This window comes from Canis lupus, chromosome 7 (assembly GCF_048164855.1).
Source record: "Canis lupus baileyi chromosome 7, mCanLup2.hap1, whole genome shotgun sequence".
Lineage (NCBI taxonomy): Eukaryota > Metazoa > Chordata > Mammalia > Carnivora > Canidae > Canis > Canis lupus.
In genome coordinates this window covers 44,875,830-44,894,212 of record NC_132844.1, presented here as the reverse complement: position 1 = coordinate 44,894,212, position 18,383 = coordinate 44,875,830, and the positions used below count along the sequence as shown (strand labels likewise).

Here is an 18,383-nt window from a genome sequence, read left to right as displayed (position 1 = left end):
ATGATAGGGAAAAGTTATATTGAGTTTCTAGAGAGCCAGGGGTTAGGGGTTAGATTCTAGGGAGGACGCATAATTTCTATTAAGGTTGAGACTGAGGCCAAGAGCAGATCTTTAAGAAATGTCTGAGGTTGGCAGCTCCCACATTCGGGGCATATATATTTATAGCAGCAATGTCCACAATAGCCAAACTGTGGAAGGAGCCTCGGTGTCCATCAAAAGATGAATGGATAAAGAAGATGTGGTTTATGTATACAATGGAATATTACTCAGCCATTAGAGACGACAAATACCCACCATTTGCTTCAACGTGGATGGAACTGGAGGGTATTATGCTGAGTGAAGTAAGTCAATCGGAGAAGGACAAACAGTGTATGTTCTCATTCATTTGGGGAATATAAATAATAGTGAAAGGGAATATAAGGGAAGGGAGAAGAAATGTGTGGGAAATATCAGAAAGGGAGACAGAACATAAAGACTCCTAACTCTGGGAAACGAACTAGGGGTGGTGGAAGGTTAGGAGGGCAGGGGGTGGGGGTGAATGGATGACGGGCACTGAGGGGGGCACTTGACGGGATGAGCACTGGGTGTTATTCTGTATGTTGGTAAATTGAACACCAATAAAAAAAATTTATTAAAAAAAAAAGAAATGTCTGAGGTTGGAATGGTCAAGGGATTTTTAAGACCAAGGATGGGCAATGTTTTCATATTCTTGTATTGCTATGCTATTCTCTGAAATACCTGACCCCTTTTCCCTGAACTCCAACCCTCAAATTTTGTGTTCATAATTCTTTGGAAAACATTTAGGAAAAAAAGACTGTGATAACCTTTTATTTGAGGAAGAACAAATGACAATTACAACAATAGCTAGGCTAGTAATAATAAAGTGTATATTAGGAATTTGACACCATTAAGAGAATCTTTTAAAAGTATATATTAAATCATCAATCTCTTACAGCAACATTCCATAGCCAAGATTGTTATCATTATCATTGTTTATAATGAAGAATTAGGTCACAGAGATATTAAGTAGCACAACCAGCATTCAGTGTGTGGTTCCAGACCTACCGTTCTTCCCTTTCTACTTGTTTGCTCCAAGCTTTAGAATTAGAGTTTAAAAAAAAAAAAAAAAGAATTAGAGTTTAAGTAACATCAAGGTGTCAGTTCACTTGAAAAATTCAACTAAAAAGAGTTTAATAAAAGCTATGCATTTAAACACACCTTCCCTTGTAATCATGGGGAAGACAGAAGCAACATTCGTTGGACGTAAGTAATTTTCAGATACATCAGGAAATTAGAATTCCACAAAACTGCTCACTCTATTGCTGTACTTGAGGAGTGGCCAAATAATACATGTTATGTCCACAAATGTAATTAATTTCCTTAGATGTGTATAAAGTTGAAGACTTCAATTACACATTTATTAGTTCTAGAATAAAACACAGCTACTTGGGAATTTATGTGTCTATTCTTTGCCCACATTTATTAATAAATAAACTCTATTCATATAGATTAGGGATATCCTGCCATACCCAAATCATAAGAATTCTGATATATGTAATTAAGTCCACTATGGAATTCTAGAGAAGAAAATATTTTTAAATATTGTGAAATAGATTTAAGATATCAAAAATTTCAAAATAAATGAGGTGATAATTCGTCTTGGGTTTGAATAATTCAGAAATAAAAAAGACCTATTTCCAAGTGTGTGTGTGTGTGTGTGTGTGTGTGTGTATTTTTTATCCTACGTTTCCAAGAGAAATACAAATTAAAAGCAAAAACAAACCAAAATGTCTGATATATGGGAAACAAAGCTGTCTGAGAAGATACATACATTTTTCAAGTATACAAGTATATAATCTCAATACTTTCCTTCATGTAGAACTATGGAATTTGATTAAAATATAGCACAGCAAAAATAAATAAATAAATAAATAAAATATAGCTAAAACACTTTCTGTAGCATGAATTTATAAAGCAGTTTCCACTAAAGCCTTAATTCCAAATATTGCAGGATTAAAATATTTGACATGGCTGATTTCATCATCTTTTAAATACTTAATACATCTTCTATGTAAATCTATATATTTAAAGATTTTACTTATTTATTCAAGGGGGGGTGGAGAGAGAGAGAGAGAATGAATGAGCAGAGGGAGAGGGTCAAGCAGAGTTCTCACTGAGCAGGGAGCCTGACGTGAGAGGCTTGATCCCAGGATCCTGGGATCATGACCGGAGTGGAAGGCAGATGCGTAACTGACTGAGCCATCGTGCTGCCCGTAAATCTTCATATTTTAAGTGAAGTTTAATAAATGGTGTTAGGAAATCTAGATACCCACATGCAAAAGAATGAAATTGACTCTTATCTGGTGTTAAAAAAAAATCAGTTTAAACTGGATTAAAAACTTAAATGGAAGACCTGAAACTATCATACTCCTAGAAGAAAACATAGGGAAAAGCTCTCTGACATTGACCTCAGTAATGTTTTTTTTTGGATGACACTGAAAACCTCAGGCAAAAAAAGCAAAAAATGCAAAAGTGGGACTGTGACTATATTAAAAAAAAAAAAAGGCTTCTGCAAAGCAAAGGAAGTTTCCATCAACAAAATGAAAATGCAACCCATGGACTGGAAGAAAACATCCATAAACCATATGTCTGATAAGAAGTTAATATTCAAAATATATAAGAAATTCATTTGGCCCAATAGCTAAAAGACAATCCAATTTAAAAATGGTCAAAGGAATACATTTTTTTCCAAAGAGGTATATAAATGGCCAACAGATATATGAAAAGAGGCTCAACAACAGTAATCATCAGAAAAATGCAAATTTCAACCATAATGAGGTATCACTTCATACATGTTAAAAAATGAAAGAAAAGAAAAGAATAGAAAAGAAAAGAAAGAAAGAAGAAATACAAGAAAGAAGAAAGAAAGAGAGAGGGAGGGAGGGAGGGAGGGAGGGAAGGAGGGAGGGAAAAAATGATAGCAAATACTGGAAGGGATATGAAGAAAAGAGAGCCCTATACACTGCTGTGGGAATGTAAATTGGTATAGCTACTAACAGAACACTGTATGGAGGTCACTCAAAAAACTAAAAAGAGAATTACCATATGATCCAGCATCCTTCTTTTGGGTATATATGCAAAGGAAATGAGATCAGTAACTTGAAGAGGTATCTGCGCTTCTGTACTCATTGAAGCATTATTCACAGCAGCCAAAACATGGAAACAATATAAATGTCCCTCAATGAATGGGTAAAGAAACTGTGGTATATATGCATAACAGAATATTAAGCCTCAAACAAGAAGGAGATCCTGACATTTGTGACAAAATGGATGAATGTAGAAGACATTATGCTAAGTGAAATAAGCTACACGTAGAAAGAAAAAATTGCATGATCTCACTTATATAGAGAGATCAGAGTCAAATATATAGAAGCAGAGAGTTACCAGGTTCAGGAAGGTGAAGGGTGATGGGGAGATGTTGGCTAAAGGGTATAGAATTGAAGTTCTGTAGGACTAGAGTTGTGTAATTTATACAGTTTAGAGATCTAATATACAAAATGATGATCATAGTTAATAATACTGTATTAAATACTGGAGATTTGCTATGAGACTAGATTTCAGGTGGTCTCACCATTAGAACAAATGGTAACTATGTGAGGATATGGATATGTTAATGAGTTTGACTATGGTAGTCATTTCATTATGTATATGTATGTTAAATATTGTACACTGTAGACATATAAAATTTTATAAGATCTTTAAAAATAATAAAAATAGATTTTAAGGGTATAAATTAAATAGTAAGATTTTTAATTTTTTTTTTTCACTTTTTTTTTTTATTGGTGTTCAATTTACTAACATACAGAATAACACCCAGTGCCCGTCACCCATTCACTCCCACCCCCCGCCCTCCTCCCCTTCCACCACCCCTAGTTCGTTTCCCAGAGTTAGCAGTCTTTACGTTCTGTCTCCCTTTCTGATATTCCCCACACATTTCTTCTCCCTTCCCTTATATTCCCTTTCACTATTATTTATATTCCCCAAATGAATGAGAACATATAATGTTTGTCCTTCTCCGACTGACTTGGTGTCCAACGAAAGATGAATGGATAAAGAAGATGTGGTTTATGTATACAATGGAATATTACTCAGCTATTAGAAATGACAAATACCCACCATTTGCTTCAACGTGGATGGAACTGGAGGGTATTATGCTGAGTGAAGTAAGATTTTTAATTTTTAAAAAGATTTTATTTACTTATTTGAGAAAGAGACAGAGACAGTGCAAGAGACAGAGCACACAAATCAGGGGAATGGGGCAAGGGGAGAGGGAGAAGCAGGCTCCTTAGTGAGCAGGGAGCTCTGATGACTCAGAGCTTGATCTCAGGACCCTGGGATCATGACCTGAGTTGAAGGCAGATGCTTGACTGACTGAGCCACCCAGATGCCCCAAGTAGTAAGATTTTAAAAATATTTTAACGTTGACAGAACATTTCCTACAAGGTGTCAAGTGGACAATGACACATATAACGAAAGTCATAAGGAATAAACCCATAGAAGATAACAGAAATGAAAAATGGAACCAAATACAATAATGAGAGAAGTGAAGCAATAATATATAGTAGAAAAGAAATAAATGCAAACACATATGAATCCATCAAACTGTCAACTCAGTTTTACTAGACTCTAAGTCTTAAACAATGAAAAATACAGAAATAAAATATTTATTATTTTGTTTATTTAATAATGTTGCTGTTGGCTGCCACTGTATGGTCTATTTTCACACAGCCTGGTAGATACTAACAAAATTTTCTGAAGGCAGGTCTCCTATGGTACTGTTCTTGTCATGGGAATCAGCAATTCATGGCATAAATTAGCTGTTTCAAAAACATTATACTAAGCTGGCAGTTGCAAAAGGTAGCCATGTCAAGGCATACTCAAAATAGAATTCCAACATCTATGATAAATTCGGCTTCATGTAGAAAGTCCTCTCTGCTTCAGTCTCAAATACACAAAATAGAATAAACATCAAACTACAATTTCAGCTCCTGTCCATAATCTGGTCTTCACATGTAAATGATGACCATGTCTCCAGGAGGCCAAGAGTATATCAATCTCACCGTACATTGTCATAGACAAGTATTTGAATGATTAAAACCTAGAGAAAATTGTAATCTACCTCATTTCTCTTGTTTCATTTTAGGTATAATTTGACTATATTATTTGAATGAATAAAATGATGAACTTTGGACTCCCATTTCCGAGTAATCAAATTTTGCTTTTACATTTTGTTTTGAAGGTTCATATTATTTACTTGAAAATGATAGTGGATGCTTATTTTGTAAAAAGAAAAAAATAGCACTGATGTATTACTAGAGCGTGAAACTCTATACCTTGGTCTATTACTAATAAAACATTTATATCAGATATTTTATTAAAAGTAGGATTCTATATTGTGACCACAAATTTACAACAGCATGCTATATACTTTATAACTTACACTATTTTGAAGGCTAATAGTGTTTGATTTAATGATACTACAATGTCTTGTTGAGAGAATTTGTGAATAAAGAATTAAAAAGTGGAAAATGATCTCCGACAGTTTGGTTTTTTAAAATCATTTCTTCTGTTTGAATTCTTCTCCTCATTATACAACACATTACTTCAGAAATTGTAATTATTTAAGAGACAAGGTACAAATAATCTAGAGTATTACATGGAGAAATATTTGAATGTGTAATAAAGGTTAAGTCGGTTGTATATAAGACAGATTCATAAGTCAACAGAAATGGTATGTTGCTATAGCTATTTTTTCTCACTCAATGGTATGTTTTAAGATCTATCCATATAGATAGATATACATGTATTTCATTGTTTTCAACTGACTTGTAAGTAATTTCATCATATTTATCATCCCTTTAAATACCCATTTTCTTGCTTTCCAATGTTTTACTATTTTTAAGAAGGCTATTCAGAGTATCATCAGATCATATCTCTGTGCTTCTCTGCAGCAGAAAACTAGAGGGAGAAAACTGATTTAGCTGTTCCTGATGTCATATTATATTGATATCTGTCTATGGAGCCTAAAAGACCAGTCTTTCATATTCTGAGCATAAGACATAAGCCAATATATGATGATAGTAGTCCTGTGCCTGAGGTATATACTATTTACTTATTAAGGATATAGGTAAAGTAAATGTAGATGACTATTAAAATGTATAGGAGGGGTGCCTGGGTGGCTAAGTCAGTTGGGCCTCTGACTCATGGTTTTGGCTCAGATTATAATCCCAGGATTGTAAGAATGAGCCCCATGTTGGGCTCTGTTCTGATCAGGGAGACTGCTTAACATTCTCTCCTTCTTCTTCTTCCCCTCCTTTCTCTCTCTTTCTCAAAAAAAATACACATATGGGAAAAATAAAATAATATATATTATTAATTAATAATACATATTAGTCACAGATAGGATTTTTAAATACTTTACATTGATATGTGTTGACATTTGTGATAGGTGAATAACTCAAGAAACCGATATTTTCCAAGTGACAGTACAAAATTGTGCATGGGTAAGAGATCCAATCAAAATGGGAAAAAGAAAAATGGATTTTAATTTAACAGAATATAAGAGGTTCATTGGTCATCAGGTTTCACATTCCACATTGCAGCTAGCCTTTAAGAAACCATTACTTACCAAGTTTTGGTACAATATTGAAAAGAGTATTACTAATTAGCTAAAAAGGTTATTAAAATATTATTTTTTCTAAATACATATACATGAGGCCAGAATTTCTTCAACTATTTCAGCAGAATAATTATCGTACAGATTGAATACAGAAACACATGTAAGTATCCAGATGTCTTCATGAAGTCTGACAATAAATATATTTGCAAAAATGTGAAACATTGCCACTCTTTACATCATTTTTATTTGTTTTAATACATAGTTATTTTCCATAAATATATGCTATTCCATATTATATTAATATGTTATGAATTTGTATTTTTATTTTATGAGTTAAATAAATATATTTCAACTTCTTTAGTTTTTATTTCTAATATGGTAAATACTGATAAATATATTCTACATTAAAAAAGCTCTTTGTGGCCAACAACAGCATTCTTTTTAAGAGTGCAAAGACCAAAAAGTTTGAGGGTCACTCTACATAAGGCGTGAATCTAAAAAAAATTTCAAAATAAAAATTTGTGTGAATAAATAATCATAGTCAAATCAAAAGATACTTTATATAGCAAATTTTTTAGCATCTACTACTCTAAGCCTTGAGGAAATAGCAGTGAAAGAGATTTATAGAGTCCATGCCCACAAGAAGCACACATTATGGTAAAGAGAGTCCTAAAAGAAACCTATGGACTAATAAATAAACATATTCAAATAGTGTTAGCTCTCATTAAGAATAAGAAAGAATATGGAAATAATGAGTAGGAGACATGGATGGGGGGTCATTTCATTTTGGGTCATCTAGGAAAGCTCCTCAGAGAGGTCAGAGTAAAGCTGCAGCTAAATATTGAGAAGAAGCCAGACCTGTGGATGAAGGTGACAGGGAGAGGGAAGAGAGGGTTCTGGAATAGGAACTAGAAGATACATTTTTTCTGAAGATGGTAGCAAATTTGGCAATGAAGGCCAATGCCACTGAGCTTTTAACAAAGAAGAGAGTCCAATTTTATCTTCTTTACATTATGAGGCAAGAATTATTTTTCTGATTTCACTGATAAGATTGAGGAATGGGGAACTTTTAAACCCCACTTGGTGTCATACGGCCAATTATTTGCAGAATTAGGCTTTGAAAATTGCATTCTAGACCAATCTAGTATAATGCCTCTCTCTTTCTCTTTTTTTTTTGTTAATAATAAATTTATTTTTTATTGATGTTCAATTTGCCAACATACAGAATAACACCCAGTGCTCATCCCTTCAAGTGCCCCCCTCAGTGCCTGTCACCCATTTATATAATGCCTCTCTTAAGAGAGGTAATTATAAATGAAATGAAGTGATGACAGGGGTTAGTGAGAGAAACAGAGTAAATGTTCAGAGAAATTTAATAGTCTCTGCTTGCCCTACCCCTAATAACCAGCAAAATGCCCCTCATATGTATACTGCTGTGCTGGATATAATAGGGAGGTATAGTATCATTAGGAGCATTAAGTCATACACAGTATTACAAAATTAAGGTCAAATTAATAGCATTGGAGGTCAATAAAATAGGACTTCTATAGAAGAGAGATCAAGAAACGGTTTAGAATTGGCTTGCAAGTAGCTGAGGCTACACAGGGACTTTCTGCTTTTGTTTTATATTTATTCTTTTTAAAAAAGATGTTATTTATTTATTTTACAGAGAGAGAGAGAGAGAGAGCAAGCAGGGGAGCGGCAGAGGGAGAGGGAGAAGTAGGCTCCCTACTGAGCAGGAAGCCAGATGCAGGGCTCTATTCCCAGGACCCCGAGACCATAATACCATGACCAGAGCCAAAGGCAGGAACCCAACTGACTGAGCTACCCAGGAGCTCCAGGTTTATACTTATTCTTACAAACAAAAGTTAAGTGTGCCCAACTTTTATAAGATTAAAAGAGAAAATTTTATCAATTGCTGCATTAGCAGATGGTTATATATATTATCAAAGGATTTTCTTTTTCTTTTTTTTAAAGGTTTTATTTATTTATTCATGAGACACACACACACACCGAGAGAGAGAGAGAGAGAGAGAGAGAGAGAGAGAGAGAGAGAAGCAGAGGGAGAAGCAGGCTCCATGCAGAGAGCCTGACATGGGACTTGATCCTGGGCCTCCAGGATCACGCCCTGGGCTGGAGGCAGCACTAAACCTCTGAGCTACCCAGGCTGCCCAGATTATATCCTTTTCAATGGATTTACTACCTAGTAATTGCTCATTATTTATTTAACTATCAGTTGCATACTGATTATTTAACAGAGAGAGTAGACAGTAAAATATCTAAGAGTTTAATTTTTTTGGAGACAATTTTTTTAAAAATTAGAAATAAGTGGTAAAATATAAGGACTTATGAGTACTTTATTTACATTAAAATTGATGGAACCTATCTATTGTATATAATGTAAGATATTAAGATTTTATTTGAGTAAAAACAAAAGCACCCTGTCTACCACTGTATGATATGTGCCACAAATACATTTTAAATGTAGAGCCTAGGGATGCCTGGGTGGCTTGGTGGTTGAGCATCTGCCTTTGGCTCAGTGCGTGATCCCAGGGTCTTGGGATCGAGTCCCACATCGGGCTCCCTACAGGAAGCCTGCTTCTCCTTCTGCCTGTGTCTCCACCTCTCTCTGTGTCTCATGAATAAATACATAGAATCTTTTAAAATATATATATATAAAATAAATGTAGAGCCTAAAGTTGAAACATTGGGGAGTGAATTATCCTTTTACCTTCTAAAGTATTTCATTTTTTAATATACACAACCCCCTCAAACTGTGAAGGTAATCAATTTGATGATATTCAAATATGTAAAGTTCTCATAGCCTTTTGTGTTTTTTTTTTCTTTTGTGTGTTTTTTTCCCCCAAAGTACACTTCCTTTTTATATATTTATTTTAATATTTCATCAAAATCTTCTCTACTAAAAAAAAAAATCTTCTCTACTATGCTATAAACTCCTTAAGAACAGTCACTGTGTGACTGGTTATTTCCCTTGGACCACATTACACAGAAGGATTTCAATAATTCAAAATCTTCTTGGTGGAATCAATCAATGTGCTTCTGCTGTTGACAAACAGGCTTTTATGCTGTCCTGTGATCAAACATCCTGCCACACCATGCTATCCTATCTAACCTGTGTGAACCCTTTCCAATGGACCATAAAGCTCCTAGGTGATCCTTTTTTCTTAACTGTCAGGGAAATTTGTTTTTTTAACTAATTCATACCAATGGCATGAATGCCTAACACTGTGTCGAATGTGCCATCTCTCTACTTCACAGTCATCCTATCCCCCACCACACGTATAGATAGTTCTGGAGCCAGACACAGTTATCCAAAAGAAATGCCTCTAATAATGGAAATTTAAGCACAATGACCATTTTTAAAGTGACATTTTAAAAGAAACATTTTAGCACTCTGAACAATAAACCACATGCATGACCGTCAGCATGCTTATAATTTAAACACCTCGACAGATATTTTCTTTTTCTCTTTAAATTCAATTTGTCAACATATTGTATAACACTCAGTGCTCAGATGATATTTTCTGATCAAGACTAACTGATCATTTGTTGGTAGACATGATGTATCTTTAAGTAGCACAAAGCTGAAACTCACTATAAATAAACGGTCCAACTTAATTAGGATATAGTTTAAATATTCTATAGTCTGTAAAAAAAAAAAAGTAAAATGTGTAAGTATGAAAAAACATCAAAGTGAAGGAAATGCAGTCTGTGCCTGATTAGATAATATCAAAGTGAAATGTTACCTTTTGGTGTAGTTATTCAAACAAGTACTTAAAAAATCATTAGTGGATTTTACCTGCAATTATCCACATGAATTTTTTTCACTGCCTTGGATGGGATGAAAGATTCCAGGTTATTGATTTCTATAACTTTGATGCAGCCAGTAAAATTCTCAACTGGTCCAGAAATCTGAGATGGAGGGAGAAAAGGAGGGAAGGGGAAAGTGAGAGAGAATTTTACATTATTTTCTTTAATATATTATTCTTGCTGTAAACTAGTCAATCAGACTGCAAGGTTGATTTATTCAACATATTGGTAGAAAGTAATTCAACTCTTTTGCTAAACATAATTCCAAAAATGAGTATAAAAGAATACTATCATAATCAAAAGTTACTTGGAATCTGTAGATCTTATCACTGTATGATTCACTTACATATGAATAAGGAAAAATTTTCATTATTATAGTGAATTATAGCTGAAACATGGGAGAAAATCTAATACCCTCATCCTCCTCATTCTCCACATCGATGGATTATACGTTTCCATCTTTTGCTTCTGTTCCGTGTACTTTTTCTTTCAAACATTAGTTACCTTGCCCCATACACAGTTATCAAAGCATCAAGAAAACTTTCTCTTTCTGTTGTCAAAGGAAACATAGTAAACTATGAATATCTGTGACATCCCGCAGCCCTGATGGATTCTACATGCCTTTGTGTAAAGTTGTGTGGCCTATCCTCTTTAGGAATAACTTGGGCCAAAACTAACAACTAGAAAGATTGCCAAAGGGCCAAAATTTAAAAAAAAAAAAAAAAAAAAAAAGGACATTGGAAAGCATTTGTTTTGTTGAACAAATAAAACTTCTTAAAGATAAACAGACATAAGACTTCTCATTTTACTCACTGTGAACATACAATACTATTCTATTAGTTCTATGCCTACACAAGTTTAGATTTATGTGAAAAAGAGAAGTTAATAAAAAGTAAAAGGGGCACAGCTCAGAGTTTAATAGTTAGATATGAGTATTTATTTCAGGTTCTGTTTTCTGTTATGTTCTTGATACTATTAAAAATTTCAAGCTAAGATGGACCAAACTATGAGCAGGATAGTCACTGAATTTGTACACTGAAAAATAAATTGCCTATCTTGATTTTTGAATTAAAAATAAGCACTATTTGCATTTTCAAGACTTGGCTTCTCATTGAGTGTAATATTAAAAAGGATGGAAGGAAGGAAGTCTTTGTCTAGCTTAGAAATTTTAGGGTGAATTTATTTTATCTCATCTTTTAACTGAGATTCTTGGTTTAAAAACCTTTAAATATTTTCTCTGCTTTCTGATATAAACACAAATGTTCTACAAACCCTCTCAACAAGCAACACTCTGTCAAGCCTCAAAAATGACTGAACTAGAAAACAAAACAATATTTCACACAGCGAGTTTACAAAGAAGTCAGTTCATTCCATAGAAAACAGATACTTGGCTCTTACATGTTGCAGAAGGGAAAAATATTGTTAGCTTAAAGTTTTAATGGAGTTTATTAATCTTTTTGTTTTTAACTTTAATTTGCATTTTTATCACAGGTATATATAAATATAGTTTATAAATTTTAATATAAAATTTACATATGCCTCTCCTGAAACATCATAAATTTCTGAATATACAGTTTCTGGTTTAAAAATTAAAAACCTAAATAGTCTTGGAAAAATGCTATTGATGGTAATGATTATGAATGTCATACTTTAATATAGCTCAAAAGTAGCATAATGTATGTGCATATTTAAATACATTTTTTTCTCTGTTCATGAAGATCCTTATTACTTATGAGGATGAGAAGTATGGAGAAAGGAACAGCTTTTTAAATATATACAAAGCTATGAAAAATGCTTTAAAAGAAAATGGTTCTATGATTACTCTATATGATGCTTAATAGAATTTTATGATTCAAATCTCATTCACATATTATGGGTTAAAAGACAAATATTAATTTATTTACCCTAGACCTTACTACAAGAAAAAATTTCCATACCCCTTAAACTTGAATGAATTCAAAATTCTTTCATTTCTTCTATATTAACAGATTCAAAACTTTCCAGTCTTTCACACGTTAACTTCAGGGACTCTTGTTCAGGATGAGTTAATTAGTTCCCAAATTCTCATGTAAGACTTTATGATTTTGAATATGGAAATTTCACTTTGCGAAAAAATAAATAAATAAATCAAACTTGTACCCAGAAACAGTACATCTGAATAGTAAATGCAAATCACGTGGGCGTTAGATAATTTATAGTGTTGAGAACTTTTTCTTCTTGAATTTGATTAATTTATAATACTCTGGTTAGTTAGGTCTCTGGGATGGGGTTTTAAGAAGTAAAAGGGAAACACAAGATATATAATTGATATGACGAGTTACATGTAACCATATATAATAGACTCATTAAAGACAAGAAATCATGAAAAATCACCTATATGAGATTATAGAAATAGTACTATTACATGTTATCTCCCTTCAGTGAGAAAACTTTGTACTCCCATATACTCCTGGGATTTGTCATATTTGGTTCTTATTTTTGTTTGAGAGAAATAAGGAAATAATGACCCTCAGTTACTTCTAAATAGTGTAAAATGGCCACCACACAGCATCAAGAATATAATTCACAGTACTGAATAGTAATCATAACAGCATTCTCATTTTTTACCTCAAATTTGTCTCCAAGTTATAAATACACCTTCAATATATTCTCATTTTTTCTACCTTTACATTAACAGAAGAGTATTTATTCTATTTCTGGTATATGATGGCCTTTATTCTCATTTTTTTTCCAAATTTTTATTTAAATTCTAGTTAGTTAACATACAGTGTAATATTGGTTTCAGGAGCAGATTTTAGTGATTACTTACAACTTACATATAACAACCAGTGCTCATCACAACAAGTGCACTCCTTAATGCTCATCACCCGTTTAGTCCATCACTTGCCATTCTCCCATCCAGCAACCTTCAGTTTGTTCTCTATAGTTAAGAGTCCCTTATGGTTTGCTTACTTTTTCTTTTTTTATACCTTCTCCTATGTTCATCTGTTTTGTTTCTTAAATTCCACATATAAACGAAATATGGTATTTGTCTTTTTCTGACTGACTTATTTCACTTAGCATAACATATTCTAGCTGCATCCATGTCTTCAATGGATATTTGGGCTCTTTCCATATTTGCCTATTGTTGATAATGCTGTTATAAGCATTGGGGTTCATGTGCCCCTTTGAATCAGTATTTTTGTATCCTTTGGGTAAATACCTAATGGTATAATTGCTGGACTAGGGTACTTCTATTTTTAACTTTATAAGGAATCTCCATACTATTGTGGCTGCACCATTTTCATTCCCACCAAGAGTGTAAGAGGGTTACCCTTTTTCCACATCTTCTCCAACATCTGTTGTTTTCTGAGTCACTAACTGTAGTCATTTTGACAGGTGTGAGGTTGTATCTCATGGTGGTATTTGATTTGTAATGATGAGTGATGTTGAAGATCTTTTCATGAGCCTGTTAGGCATCAAGATGTCTTTGGAAAAATGTTTATTATTGTCATCTGCCCATTTTTTAAACTGGATTATTTGTTTTTTGGGTATTGAGTTTCATAAGTTCTTTATAGATTTCGGATACTAACCCTTTATCAGATGTCATTTACAAATATCTTCTCCCATTGCAAAGGTTGCCTTTTAGTTTTGTTGATTGTTTCCTTAGCTGTGCAGAAGCTTTCTATCTTGAAGAAGTCCCAATAGTTTATTTTTGCTTTTGTTTCCCTTGTCTGCAGAGACATGACTAGTAGGAAGCTGCTTTGCCTGAGGTCAAAGAGGTTGTTGGTTGGTTCTCTTTTAGGATTTTGATGGTTTCCTGTCTCACATTTAGGTCTTTCGTCCATTTTGAATTTATTTTTCTGTATGGTGTAAGAAAGTGGTCCAGTTTCATTCTTTGAACGTGGCTATCTAGTTTTCCCAACATCATTTGTTGAAGAGACTGTCTTTTTTCCTTTGAGTATTGATTGTTTCCTGCTTTGTCAAAGATTAGTTAACTATATAGTTGTGGGTCCATTTCCAGGTTTTCTATTCTGTTCCGTTGATCTATGTGTCTGTTTTCGTGACAGTACCATACTGTTTTGATGTCTACAGTTTCAGGATAAATCAAATGCATATTATGACAATATCACGCATGTCTGGAGGGAGATGACTCAAAACCATGAAATATAGTTGCCAATTTTGATTGCAAGTATAATTATTAGCTCATGAGATTTTTCTTCTCATTGCAACAAAAGAAATCCTACTTTGACTAGTAAAGAGCTGGGGGGAAAAACAGTGCAATACCAAAGAGCAACTCTATATTCCATTTGTAATCTCTAAATACTATTTCACACCAAAAGCAGTCTGGATTTCTTGGAGAAATGCCTAATTATTCATCTGGGAAAACATAAGAAACCATGGAAACTCTACAGTACGAAGAATTTAGTTTCTTCATCAAAATTTTGCTCAAAAAATAAAATTGACAGAAGACTTTATACATAAAATGTTATTGAGTATTCATATCACAATATATGGATACTATTTGGTTTATTTAGCTTGATTTAAACAAACTATTTTAAAAGAAGGTTATAAAACAGGAAAATGTGAAAACTAACAGTATATGATAGTAAAAATTATTACTTCTTAAAGGTGATAATACAGTTATGGTGATCATTTTTGAAGATGACTTAGCTTACAAAAATAAAGACAAGAACATTTACAAATAAAATGTTCTGATGTCTGAGATAAGCTTCCAGAACATCTTGAAGACGGAGGGTGGAGTACACATTTCAAGATGAAATATGGCTGTGTCTTTTCATTTGCTGAAGCTGCCAGTGAATTCATCACATTCTTTTTTTCTACTTTTGCATATGTTTGAAATTTTATTAAAACAACAACAACAAACTTCTACTTCTTTTTTTAAAAAATATTTTATTTATTGATTCATGAAAGACACAGAGAGGAAGAGAGGCAGAGACACAGGCAGAGGGAAAAGCAGGCTCCATGCAAGGAGCCCGATGTGGGACTTGATCCCAAGACCCCAGGATCATGCCTGGAGCCAAAGGCAGATGCTCAACCGCTGAGCCACACAGGCATCTCCAAACTTCTACATCATAGACACTCAGTCACCACTTCAGCTGGTGTTTACTTGACTTACTCCCCCAGCATTATGGCACCCCCAGCAGCTCTCCAGCTCTAATACAGTGGTTTAAAGTACCCTAGTTGTTCCAAAATCTCCATTTCTTCTGATATTTTAATCTGTTACTTCTTTTCTTAACTACTCCTTCTTTTAAAAACAGGAAATTCATTCAGCTGTACCCTCTTCCTTACCACACTTCTCCCTCATGCTCACCTTTTAAGCTCTTTCTTCCAACACAAGAAAATTCGCTTTATTGCTGTCTAATTTAATCTTATTCTCTCAATTCCTACTCATGGATGATGGTACATGTTTTTGTGTGAAAGGTAAATCGTGGACCATTTTAAGAAATAAAATTTTATGTTTCTATTTTAACACTGAAAACTTTTCACCATCCACAATCATCAGAGTAGCACAAGAAAAACAATTCTGGCTTGGTAAAAAGGCTTGATAATAATTTTTTTTAAATACTAAGAGCAATGATAATAAAATAAAAGTAATAATCACTATCTATTGAGTATTAACTATTATGCATTTATCCTTCATAATAATCTTAGCAGATAGATTCTATCAGCATCTTGGTTTGTTATTTCCTATTTATTTTATAGTATTTCTATTACTGAAGTCCTTAAAAGATTCTCTAGCATCATATTTACACAGGTAGTTTTCAACCAAAAAATGATTTTTCACCTTTCTTTGCACATCAGTGCCTTATTGGAAGAAGGCATTATGCAAGCACATTTCAGTTCCTCTGTTCCTCTCTTTTTTTTTGGTGGGGGAAGCCAGCCACCCCAAAGGCAGTCTATCTTCAGACTACTATATGTTGAGGAACTCTCCCAGAAGTTGCCAAATTCTGTATGTGGCTAAATTTAATGTTTCAATATGGGACAAAGTATTTGGCAGTCCACCAGCTGAAGATCTTAATCTATATCTCTAACTTAGCTATTATCAATAACAAAGCTTACAAGTGTAACTTCATTTCTCTGACACCTTGTGTGTGCTGTTTAATGGGTTCTAAATTTGTTTGGAAAATAGCTCTTTCAAATTGCACCAATCTCTGTTAGGTGTTGAAAGATAGGGTAATTTGCCCAAGTCACAAACCTAGGACATGGCATGGCATAACTAGACTAGATTTTAGGTCACCGAGCCTGAAGATTATGCTCTTCCTCACTTTCCTATACTAAGAATCCTTCAAGTTTTGTTGTTATCCTTTACCCACTATGGATCTGGCATTATTTAATTGTTCAAATATTGGGAATTAATATTTATTTATTGTAGGTTTCTTAGCATTATATGCTTTTAGCTCAAATGCCTTTAACAGGAATTTGAATATGATCATAAATCCTTATATGATTATTATGTTTCAAAACGAAGACAGGATATTGTGATATAATCTATGCCTTGCTTATTTCTGATCTTGCAACTAGTAAAAAAAATCATAAAATTTGGGGAAAAAATCTGTTACACATTAGCACTGTTATAGACTAAATGTGCCCCCTCCCAAATTCCTATGTTGAAACTAAATTCCCAGAGTGGAGGTATTTGGAGGTAGACCTTTGGGAGGTGATTAGGTCATGGGGTTGGTGATCTCATAAATTGGATTAGTGACCTTATACAAGAAACCCTAGAAATATCATTCAACTCTTCCACTAGGTAAAGATGCAGCCAGAAGATCTTATCTATCTATGAATCAGGAAGTGGGTCCTCACTAGACACCAAATGTACTAGAACCTTGATATGGATTTCCCAGTCTTGCAATATATTTTCTTAGAACCATAAATTTGGCACCATTTACAAGCTAAAATTTAATTAGGTATCAATTATGTCAATTCCCACTTAACTTTACAATGGAAACTATTTATTAAAAGTAACACCTTATGAAAATTCAAGCATAATTTAAGATATGAAAAATAAGTTATCATTTCCTTTCAGTCTGAATAATTAGGAAAATGCGAACTTAAATAGGAATTTGATCTACAATGTTGTTCAATATTAGATAAGAGTTAATGATTCTATAAAATAAATATTTAGACTCATGTTATAAATAAATAATTTCTTTAGATTCAAGGTTTTCTTCTGATTTTTAATTTTTATTTTTTTAAAGATTTTTAATTTATTTGAGAGAGAGTGAGAATGAGAGAGATCACAGACAGAGAGGAAGAGGGAGAATCAGACTAGTCATGGAACCAGAAGCCTGATGCAGGGCTCAATCCCAAGACCCTGAAATCATGACCTGAGCCAAAGGCAGAGAGATGCTTAACAACTAAGCTACCCAGACACCCCTTCTTTTGATTTTTTTAATGAAAATAAGTGTTATTTAAACATCTCATTTTTTTCTTAATTTTAAAATCAAAAAGTGAAGAAATTCTTCAAAAAACCTCACATTGAATTTGCAACTCACTGATGTCCTATTTGATGGTTGAAGGATTCCTGAAATAAGAAAGCTTTAGGTATTCTTAAAGTGAAATATTGGAAAAGGCAGATGCTATCTTTGCTTAAATTACAAAAATAAAATAGGTAGTTTTCTATATTTGCAATGGTTACTTGAAGAAGTCAGCAATAAAAATTCAAATTTAAGTTAAATGTTGCAGTTTTGCAGTTTTTTGCTAGTCTTAGTTCACTAAATAAAAATGCATTTGAAAATAAGATTCTACTGTGTTGACACCAGTAACCAATTCACCTTCTACTGTTCCTGTGACTTTAGACTCACAATCAAGCCTGTCAGAAAAGAAGCCAATGTGGAAATTTTGCAGACTCGTCTCCATATGGAGTCCA

At 33.4% G+C, this 18,383-nt stretch overlaps 1 protein-coding gene across 1 annotated transcript in view; it reads right to left on the bottom strand.

The window, feature by feature from the left end:
- EYS (eyes shut homolog) overlaps nucleotides 1-18,383 on the bottom strand; it is a 1,513,100-nt gene that overhangs the window by 478,436 nt on the left and 1,016,281 nt on the right. Inside the window, exon 27 of the mRNA XM_072832461.1 lies at nucleotides 10,500-10,612. Within this exon, the coding sequence (XP_072688562.1) occupies nucleotides 10,500-10,612 (113 nt within the window). The remainder of the gene's footprint in view (nucleotides 1-10,499; nucleotides 10,613-18,383) is intronic.